The 11867-nt window shown below is 40.3% G+C and overlaps 1 protein-coding gene across 1 annotated transcript; it reads right to left on the reverse strand.

Moving 5' to 3' along the window:
• Positions 1 to 195: 195 nt before the first annotated feature.
• LOC139142514 (organic cation transporter protein-like) lies at positions 196 to 11393 on the reverse strand. Its single transcript, XM_070712467.1, has 10 exons — positions 10645 to 11393; positions 8651 to 8754; positions 7804 to 7958; positions 7352 to 7520; positions 6817 to 6964; positions 5652 to 5767; positions 3881 to 4101; positions 3086 to 3200; positions 2294 to 2503; positions 196 to 846 (listed from the first exon to the last, which is right to left on the reverse strand). Exons 1-10 carry the CDS (start codon positions 11080 to 11082, stop codon positions 786 to 788), a joined length of 1737 nt encoding a protein of 578 aa, XP_070568568.1. The 5' UTR covers positions 11083 to 11393; the 3' UTR covers positions 196 to 785.
• Between the last annotated feature and the right edge of the window lie 474 nt (positions 11394 to 11867).

The following is an 11867-nucleotide window of genomic DNA, read 5'->3' on the forward strand; positions in this document are numbered from 1 at the left end:
TTGCCCTTTCTATACCGTGCTGTCTAGCACCTACATGCATTAACAAGAAATTTCTGAGCGCCCCATATCACTCACTATCTTCTAGTCGATCTCCTGTATGTATGACCTCTTAACCTTGACGTTGGTTTAAACATGGAGGTAACTCAATGGTTTAAATCGTGTATTTATAATCAAATCAGACTCACAACTGTCTCATGAAATTGACTCAAAGTGTTTATTTTTAAAATATTAAACTTTGATAACATATACATATTCCTTTATTGATATCTTGAATGCTTTCTTATCGTGATATTGACATTTTTCCTCATTTATCTACCCGTTCAAATCAGCGTCTTCAAGACTTAATTGGTCTCCTCGGTGTACCTTTCCTGCTGTTTTTGTCCCTTTTTCGGGTTTCCTGTCGCTTTTCCGTTTATTCTGTTTTCGTGCTGCTTATTTGATTCGGGTTGGGTTTTCTTCTGATGTAAGTGACCCAAAAAATCGAAATATGATCCATCGAACTTTAAATATGTGCACAAAAGATGCACACAACACTCTACGAACCGCCTGGTCGGTAGAGCGACGATTTTAATATATGTGGGTGAAATCGTTACATAGCCTCAAAATAATGTGAAGTAACTGTCACCTTTTAGGCTATTGGCTTTTTTATAAGTCTTACAAGATAATTTCATATACTCTGCATTAACATTGAATAGCTTTTCGACTTTGACAAACGTCCTATTTTGCACATTTCAGATATTTTTCTATGACGTCACAAGATCTCGACTGTGAACTTCTACATCCATCTATGTGCCTGTCATAGCAAGGTTATCAAATCCTCTGATTTCTTTTTCCTTCTTCGGTTTCCTGTGGGATAAAAGGACATGTACCCATTAAAAATGTCGTCTTATAACAACTTGGGCGCTGGAGTAAGAATAACCATAGTCCCTCCGGAAGGCCCGGACCGTGGAAGAATGAAATGTGAGAGAAATATAGGAGAATCAACTGTATGGCTATTGTCCTATAACCAGTTGCAGACTTATAGACTTTTGGAAGTACTATCGTTACAGACTTTCAAGGTGCGCTTTAATGCGATCTGCAGATTTAATTGACTCCGTCTATACTCTCCGTTAGTGACCCAGTTGTATACTAACTTTGGATATAGACGGAGTTTAGGGATTTTGACTTGCACATCAAATTAAATCAATTTCAAGAGTTCGTGATCAAAAATATCACGAAAGACATCATTGCTTGAACCAGGCTGCAATAGCCAGTCTCGAAGAGTGTAGTCTCTCCGATCACTGATCACTAATGGGCCACGGCAAGTGACGTAACAGGGAAAATATTTATCCTTCAGAACTCACAACAATATAGACTTGGTTCAAGTCTGTGATTTGTGAATGTTTGAGTGGAGTGAACGCGATGATTTGTGTTTTATTTTCATGTGAATTTAACTCACTACTGCGCAGACTCAAAGGTGACGCATTCAATCGCTGGGAAAACCTGGCCTGGGCTGCCAAAGTCCGGATAGGTTTGTACGAAATAGGAGAGACACAAAAGAAACTATTATAAATGATTTTATTTTTTTTTAAATTCACCGACTTGAACCAAGTCTAACAACAATATTGTGCTTAGGCATTGTGGCAGAGTATGTTGCATTCGATGTGAAAGGAAAAAACATTATCATAAATAAGTATCATATTTCTTTAATGCGGGATAAAAGGATGTGGACATGCTTTCCACGTCAATGGTACCATGGTACGCAGGGAGTGTGATGACACCGGTGTGGAATCGATTTGTTTTCATACACTTTTATCGCGCGAGCCAAATATAGTTTCGTTTGGCGAATGCTCACTGGTTCTTTGTCGTCCCTTGATGGCCAGAGGTGTATATAAATAGGAGGCAGCATACTTTAAATCCAGAACTAGAGAGCGGGGATACGACACAATTGCAAATAACCCTTTCCTACTCCTTCTTCGGTCGCGAATATATGCAGAACAGACCAAGCGCGATGTGACGTGATTAACTTTGGGTAATTTCTGAGACAGAAATTCCCGAACTCGAATGATACATTCCATCCTATTAATCGATTTGCACTGATGAGGATGTGGTAACGTGAATGAAAGTGCGCCTCTCAAACTGAAGAACGTGTTCCATAAGCAAACACGGCTGATATAACCGTCTTATCACATATGGATATATGCATATATAATATTCTGCGAATTTTCGTTTGTTTTGAAATTAGCAGATTCAAAACTTGCAGCTGAGCTTATAACATACAATGTCCATAACATAAGTTCTTTCAGCTACTCACTTTCCGAACATTTCTCCCTCTTCCAAGGTCTCTGGTAGTTTGGCATTCCTCGTCTCGGGCAGGAGCAGCGTGAGAACGCCGGCCAGAATGGCGGTAAAGCCGAACACGAAGAAGGGCAGCGGTTCCCAAAACCTGCTGAAGAATATCAATTGCGGGGCAAGCGCGCCACCGATGCAGGAACATACGGAACAAAACCCGATGGCGGTGGCCCTGAACCAAAAGGAATGAAACTCTTCGTTAGCTTCTTAAGTGTTTCTGTCTCTGTCAAAGTGTCTTGACGGCCTGTTTGTCTGTCAGCATGCCCCTATGTTTGTATTTCTACATTCTAGCGTTGTATAGTTTGTACTGTTCTCTTTGCCGCTCTGTATCTTACATATGTATGTATGTATGTATGTATGTATGTATGTATGTATGTATGTATGTATGTATGTATGTATGTATGTATGTATGTATGTATGTATGTATGTATGTATGTATGTATGTATGTATGTATGTATGTATGTATGTATGTATGTATTTATCTATCTATCTATCTATCTATCTATCTATCTATCTATCTATCTATCTATCTGTGGTGTGTGTGGTGTTCATTTGTGTTTGTCTATATGCGCACTTGCCTCGCAAAATAGGGACAAGTTAGCTTATCGCTGTTGTGGATTTGGAAGATGTCTCTTTTTACCTTGGCCTTATATATATATATATATATATATATATATATATATATATATATATATATATATATATATATATATATATATATATATACTTGTATGTATACACTAAAATACCTACCTGACCGGTGTGGGGAATAACTCAGCTGTGTAGACGTATATCATTCCGTACGATGCCGTGATGGCGAATTTACCAATCATCGTGAACATGACCTCCAGCCACTCAAGCTCATCACCTGTAAAGAAGGACCTTTCTTAAAGTTATGTGGAACCTGTATACATGTATGGGCCCTGATGTGAAGGGTGTTTCCGTAGAGGCTGGAAGTCACCAGCAGTTGTAACAATATCATGTACACCCTCAGTAATTTCTAGTAAATATTAAAAACATCCCGATCGTCTCAGGGGCGAGCTGCAATAATTTGTGTGGGAAAATTTGTCATATCTATTCAAGACTTTGTGCGAATGAAGAAAACAATTTAAGTCGGCATTGCCGCTGTTTCCAATTCATCCTGATGTAGTATTTTCAGCAATTATATATTTTAGTAGATCGACGGTAGAGAAAATATAATAACTCAGTCACTTATTTCTGTCGGAGTAATTTGTTCATCTTTGTGTACATTATCAAAGCGGTGATTTCGGTATATTGAAAGGGCGCACAAAACAGTGCTGTCGCCAGTCTGTGTATGTGGTGCTTATGACGAGCATGGCTTAATATGGCTGACACGCCTTGTTACCAAAAGGACTAAATGAAAACTTAGCGGCTTTGAACTTCAAACTTAGCTTACAGCTAGTTGAGGGACACACAGAGAAGTGCAAAATTTAAAAAATTGACATCGTGCGTTCAGTATGGAAGTTATGATAATTGGTTTTCTCGTGACAAAACTCCGTCACATCTCATCCGTCGAAGTTTACTCACATGATGGAACTAAGACTGCGCAGATGCAACCAACGCCACTAGTTACCATGGTGATCAGAAGAGACCCCCGGCGTCCTAGGTAACGAAAATCCATTATGAAGATGGCGGCGGCGTAGGCTGGAATCTCTACCAGTGCCGAAAGAAGGGCGTTGAGGTAGTCGTCCCCAGCCAGCGCAGATGTATTGAAGGATATCCCATAATAGATCAGACTATTTGTAGTCCTGGAATTGACGTAAAGTTAAAGTTGTGATTTTTTAAACAGGATATAAGGGATATTTAGTTCCAAAACGAGTTGATTCGATTTTCGGCGTCTTTAAAGCACGTTATTCATTTGCGCCATGAAGCGCGGTCCAGTGACTTCGCTCTAAAAGCAAACAGATGTCCATAGCATTGTGTGCAGACTGAAAGGTTCTGCCCTGTGTGGGCGCTTCATGGCCTTCAAACTCTTGCATGCCGCTCTCCAAACGGTAGTTGCGTTCTTGAGAAGGCTTACACAAAATCATTGATCGATGTCGAAATGCAGCGAATTGTCGCCTTTCAAGACGGTAACAAAGAAAGTTAAATTGATCTATTGATCAGTTTAAATGCTCGATAATTGCACTGATTTAACTTTCTAAAATGATTTTTAATAGCTTATTATAATCATGATTTGGTAAAGATGACATAGTGAAATTTTCTACCATGAAAGTACTTGGTTGCGATAAGTCGAGGAAATATCAACGCGCCTTCGTTATGCTGAGTAACCTGTGGCGGTTGGATCGTGTAAGCCACATGTAGACACAGAGTAATATCATAGACAGAGTGGCAACAGCTATTGTTTATGGCGTGAAGCGGTTACGTAAGCAATCCATGTTTGCCTCGCCTCACGAAGCTCTTGGCTCTCTTTTCCGAAGAGTGCCGACCATGCACCCTTCGGTAATTTTCGGATTTTCACCAATTGTTAAGCGAAAGTATGTTCGACAAAGCTTGTGTTGTTGTTGTCGTGTGGTGCTGATCGGAATTGATGTGCTGGCGAACACGGGAGTGTTTTGAGCTTCAGGAAAGTGGGTTTTACCGTTTTAAAAATTCCTCTCATATTTTATGAATATATAATGAGTGTGTTTGAACCAAATTTGAAAGTCTTTTATCGATACTGTCTGGTTTTACTCAATGGTTTACGGTCAGTCATACCGTCTTTTACACGTGCGCCAAGAAAGGACATGTTATGAAACTGCTGGCGTGTTATGTTTGATTGGCGTGAGGCAGTGTTCTGGCCTGAGAGCTCACAAAGTAACTATGGTTGCTACGCGACTGGCAGTACGATGCCATCTCGTCGTATGTTTCGCATAATCTCGTGTAATTATCAACCACAAACCAAGCCTCCAAAAAGTTTAACACCTTTTAAGCTCATTTTAATATGAAAAGCCAATAGTCTACCGAGACGACCATGGAACAAAAGGCATGCAAGTGTTGCCACTCTGTCTATGATATTACTCTGTGATGTAGAGCGCCACCACTAATTACAGTATGATCAGACGCTATACAGCGCCGGCACAAGATTCAGTGTTTTCAGTCACTTTTTCATATCAACGAGTAAGCTACACTGCTGCCGATACTGTCTTTATTTCTGAAGGCATGCATCAAACCAATTGCAATGAAGTATAATTAGTAACTTTGTGCGGTGAATTCCCTCGATAGCCCAGCAGCTCCAAGGTGCTCAATATTTGGATCATATATTTCGCCAGATATCGTTTCATTTCTGTAAGGCTATGTAAAGGTGAAATTAACCTACCATATGTAGAACATAATCAATGTCTTCTTTCTCATGTTCGGTAGCCGTACCAGATCCAAGGCACTGTGACTGGCAGAGTTGTCTTCCTGCGTGTCGTATATGGTCGGTTCTTTAGGCTTTTAAATGAAACAATAAGAATGATAGCGCGTTCATATGGCCTATTATGAATGCCCCTACGGTCAGATATTCGGACTCTAAAATTTTTATGATGCTTTTCAGGTCTACCACCCGTGCGGACTCATTTTTAAGGTCTTGGAGTAAGAAAAATGTTCACCGCCTTAATTTTTCGTAAATCGCCAATTTCATTACCCCATAGAGTCAACACTGGCGGCCATTTTGAATTTCAAATATCGTCGGGTGATTTGTTTCTCTTGTCCAAAACTTTGCACTATGATCCCTGATTTTTATTCTTGATTTGGTAAGGGAATGGTTGAAAGTTTCATTGGGGGAAGTTTAAGCAAAAGTTTGAAGTCCTTTACCTTCGAGGCGTGTACTGCCTTAATGACGCCCGAAATGAGAGAACAGTGTCACTAATTCTGCGCGCGCAGCAAATTTTTATTATTATTTTGTATCTCCTCTTTTCTACGTTGCAATGATCATGACAAAAACAATTGTTCGCTTCTCGGATTTTTCGCAGGACTCCTTATTGCTTGGTCTACGGTAATTGAATTTCCAGTGAGTTTTCCGAAGTTTGATGAATTATGAAAGGAGTTCAGCAGACTTCCATTTCTCAACGTTTTGCAGTCACATTGGCGGTGTGAAATTGGCATAAAGGTAAAACGCGCCTATACAGAAAATTAAAGATTCAAACATCTGCTCAGTAATTTGTCTAAGGAAAATTTCAATAATTGCCACTCATAATAAAATTTTAAAAAATCACTCGATAAAAATCAGGATTAGAGCAGAGTCTTGCTGCTAAAAATTTACCATTAGATAAAATACAGAAGGGTGGCTATTCTTAGTATTACGTCTTGTGTCATAAATGAAGTTTTACATTTTACAGCACAAAGGGGGATTTCAATATTATTTGCCTTTTACCTCGTTAGAGCATTGGGACCTTACATCTACTTTAATCGTCAATGTGATGCAAACACGTTGGTATGGCGACCGCAGTACTCCTGCGTAAACTGAGATACTGCAGCAGTCAAACAACTGAGAATATTACCTTGCCGTCGTCGGGAGGTTCCCAGGTACCGTCAAAGAGATTTGCCGGTACTTCCACCTTGTTGATTTTCGCGCATTTTCGAATAATTTTCTCCGCTTTTTCGTCTTGCCCGGAAGACAACAGCCATCTGGGAGATTCTGGCACTATCCTGGCAATTGGAAAAAATTAAAATGTTAACTTGTATGATGAATAATAGTAAAGCCGTTAAGCCTTCTCTACGATCGGGCGCGCGTTAAACGCTCTATATCGATGGTCGCCGTCAAATCTCTGTCAGTCTGTCTGTCTCTAGATCTGTCGTTGTGTCTGTCTCTGCCTATCTCTGTGTGTCTCTATTTGTCTGTCTGTCTGTCTGCCGGTCTCCCTCTCTCTGTCTCGTCTCCCCCCTCTCTCTCCCTCTCTCTCTCCCTCTCTCTCTCCCCCCTTTGTGCCTTTCTCGGATAATTGTCCCCATGCCATATGATTTTACTTAACAATATTCTTAATTTCTGATGTTGAAAGTTTCACAGAAATAAGTATAAACGAAGCTGTACTTTACCACCAGTACGTGAGGAACAGAATGTCTGGCACGGTGATGACAAGCTGCAGTATCCACCACTCACGGATGAAATAAGCGTAAAAAGTCAACAGCATGTATCCGAGACTGTAGAACATCGGGAAGATCATGCCGGCGAGAGTGCGTCTCCTCGGACCAACAAACTCGGCGGCTGCGGAAAAGTAAACGAATGGGTCGTTAACTGTTACGCATCGTTTTCAGTCACAAGGACAGAGTAAGTAAGATACTTCTTTTTGCGTCCCCTCAAAATCCGAACTGGGTTTGAGGGTAAGTGGTTAAAAAAACACATAAAAATTCATTTTATTTGTGAAAAATATCATCCTGGTTTTTGCTAATTGACTGTATCAACTCTTTGTAAACATAACCTGTTCGTCGACTTGACATTAAAAATATGACCAACGTTTATGGTTGAATCGAATGTAGCGACCACTTACCGAGGACAAATCCGCCCGCATAGACAGAGTACGACGATATGGACAGCAAAGAGCGAGAGATCATGAACATTGTGAAGTTTACCGACAGAGCTTGCATAACTCCGAAAATAGTCATGAGTACGAACGCACACATCAGACCTGGCATGCGACCATACCTGAAAAATATCCATGAACCGCATTGTCTTGTGTGAGTATCAAAATGAGAGAGAGAGAGAGAGAGAGAGAGAGAGAGAGAGAGAGAGAGAGAGAGAGAGAGAGAGAGAGAGAGAGAGAGACAGAGACAGAGACAGACAGACAGAGAGACAGACAGACAGACAGACAGACAGACAGACAGACAGACAGAGAATGACACTGAGAATGACGGATAAAAACCCAGAGATGGACAAAAATGGACAGAAATTGGTCGAGACCATAAGAAACATTAAAAGAAATTGCAAGGAAGCATGCTTCAGCGATGAAGGAGATTTGTACACCAAAATATATAATGTCCAGCGTGTCTCACCTATTTGATAAGTTCTTAGGTCATCATCAGTGACATTGCACGGCATCTCAAGTGGATTTAAAGAAACCATCATGCAAGATTACCTTTCGTTGTACAAACTTTAAGTAATATACTTCGGAAATCGAAAGTATTCGGAGGCTTATCGTCAAACTAGATATAAGTAACATTGTTCAGAACACAGTCCGCGGAAGGATTTTTGTTCTGTAAAGAGGTCCACGGTCAATGTCCACTCTTAATAATAGTCCAGTTTATTTGATCGAGGGTTCGTTTTTAACCTTAAGTTTCACGATTATAAAACCTCATTCTATTTTTATAGGGCTGATAAGAGAGCATGAAATGCATTACTTGTCCATGACGAAACCATAGATAGGACCTCCAACCAGACTGCCAAGCATGTAGATGGACATAGACAGTGTATTCAGGTAGTAGCGATCACACACCAGATCAAACTGAAACCAGAATAAATGATGATTTTGTAATGGGATTATTTCACGTCGAGATTTCACACGTGATTTGAGCATTACTAGTGTAGTCAATGCAAATACCTTGAAGTTGCTGCCGCATGGCACGTATTATTGGTAAAATATTATCATTACATTGGTTTATATCGGATTATCTTTGTCCAAATAATTCACATAGGAAAGTGCAATAGTCAAGAGAAGCGCATATTACAGGTGCTTACGTATGTGCAATCCATGCATATTTACTTGCTAACCATGAAAGAGTGACAGACACAGATTAAGGAAGTAAAACTATAAAATAGGATACCTTGCCATTTCATTTTTATCGTTAGATATTCAATGCGTGTACTTTCGAAGCAGAGTATCGAAATTGCCTATCCTATTTGTGACAAACATAGAGCTTACACTACTTGATGTCTTGTAACCTTGAAATGTGCGTGCTGTATTATTGTGTCCAATTTTCATTTTGTTTTCGGGTCACCACTAGTTGACCCACAGATTGCAACCATATCATTGATAAAACACGCCCTTAATAGATTACACTTAAGATAGTACGTGCCTCAAGGACTCCGATCCAATCTCTAACCATATCAAAAATAAAAACCTGGGGTCACCTTGTGAATTTTGGCACCAGGGAAACAAATTACTAGTACCAAACGTTTACCAATATTTGAAATTACAAATGGCCGCCATTCCCGTGTTAACTCTATGGGGGAAATGGTCCTTTGCACAAAGCTGACACGGTGAAAATGTTAGTCAGTCCATGAGCTTCAAAATGAGCTCCTACAAGCGGTAGATCAAAAAGTGTTAGCAAAACTTTGAGTAAAAACATTTTCTGTTGACCCTCAATGTCCTCGTCGTCACTAAGCTGATTTGCCAACAAAAACAAGATATTTTACCGCAATTTTGAGGAGTGTGTACAATCTTAGCGCGTTGAGAAATGACATACATAGTTACATTGTTTTCTCCTTGTTGTTGAAAGAAGTGGGATGGCTGTCGCCATCGTGGCTACATCTTTAAGTTTATCAATTTTCAGTCTCCTTGAGTGAAGGTTACCATGATCAAGACAGATATCGACGGCGAACCCTTGTAATTTATGAAACTGCTGCCAATATCACACCCCACGTTTGAATCAACAAATCTCGTATTCAGATGATTAAAATATACACTGAATAGCTTCGAAGATAAAATTCAGCAGAACAATAATATTATGGTTTCTGTATGAAACAAGGATGTACCTCACGAAACAAATTTATCCATTGCGAAAGATAAACTTCTTGAACAATGATTAACCCGACTCAATAGTCTAAACTGATTTGTCCTCAGACGTAATAATAACATAGTAGTTCTTTCACAAACCAATAAACACATACCAGAAGGATGCAAAGGTTTGAAACCAAATCATATAGCAACATGAATACATGTTCTACATACATACATACATACATACATACATACATACATACATACATACATACATACATACATACATACATACATACATACACACACACACACACACACACACACACACATACATACATACATTCATTCATACAGACAGACAGACAGACAGACATACATACATACATACATACATACATACATACATACATACACACACACACACACACACACACATACATACATACATACATACATACATACATACATACATACATACATACATACAGACAGACAGACATACATACATACATACATACATACATACATACATACATACATACATACATACATACATACATACATACATACATACATACATACATACATACATACATACATAATGTTCTTTTAGTTTCCTGGCTAAGACGTACTTTTATTTATATCTGTATCTTACAGTTAACTTGAACCAACCTGTTGGGTGACTGTTGATTTGTACTGAGATGTGTCGTATTCCCACCCATAGTCGCACGAAACAGTTCGGTTACGGTACGGAGCAGGTGCGGACGGGTGCAGCACCTCCTCGATGCTGGCGTCGTATCGTTCGCAGCTGCTGAAAGCCGACACTTCGCCACAGCCGTCGTCGACGGTCTCTCGCGGAATCGTAAGATTTTTGACGAGTTCCTCGCAGTCTGCAGAGGCTTGCGGGTAAGTCCCGTTGCACGCCAGAAGGGAGACTTGGTCCGCGTACGGCACAGCGCACCAGTGGTCGGTGTAGGCCTGGATGTAGACGGGCGAGAAGGACTGAAGCACCTCCGTTATTGACGTCAGCCCGAGCAATATGAAACAGAACTTCTGGTATGTACCAAAGTCGCCCAGCACATGGCTCAACACGTCATCGAACTGCAACATTTTGAAAATGTAGTGTTGAATTCAGAACGAGCGTGCACCAAGCAGGTACTTCGGCGCCCAGCTGTAAATCACAGTCCTCAAGAAATCATTACCCGCTTCCAATGACCGGACGAAGACGCAACCGCGATAAATCAAAACGCCACGACGCGACGGGAAATATGTCCGATGAAATAAGAGGTGCTAGCATCAAAGTCAGCATTCCTAGATTAATAAGAAAGCGTTGTTTCCATAACATCTACCGCACAGAAAGCTTACAACCGCTTGAGCGGTGACGTCAACTTGCCAAATTAAGTGGAACGGTAGCCGAGAGGGTAGCTGGGTAGTTAGGAGGTTACGCCCCCAGTGGTCTGTTGACATTACTCATTTTCACCTCAATATATCTTTGAACTTTGAGTCGTGCGGACTGATTTACTTCGATTTATTGTCCTTAAAAGCAAATGCCGGGGTGCTGATATCTTGAGAAAGACCTTGCTGTTCTGAATTTGCAAATTTGCGTTTGTATAATACGTGAAATATTCACAATACAATTATTTTTTTTTGCTTAGAACAGTTTCAACGTGACCTTGTTTCATGACATCGGCAAGATGTCGTAAGGACGACTCTCTTATCAAACAAGGTGTAATGCGCTTTTAGTTACACAACACCGTGACCGCTACCATAACAAGTGGGCGGCTGTCATAACAAACTGAATCGCACGTCTACAGACTTCAGAAGGTCGACCATCACAGGCCGCCATCACGTCGTCCAATCGTCAATATCTGACGTTATTGAAAATCAAGTATGAT

Source organism: Ptychodera flava, chromosome 10, assembly GCF_041260155.1.
Source record: "Ptychodera flava strain L36383 chromosome 10, AS_Pfla_20210202, whole genome shotgun sequence".
NCBI classification, from domain to species: domain Eukaryota; kingdom Metazoa; phylum Hemichordata; class Enteropneusta; family Ptychoderidae; genus Ptychodera; species Ptychodera flava.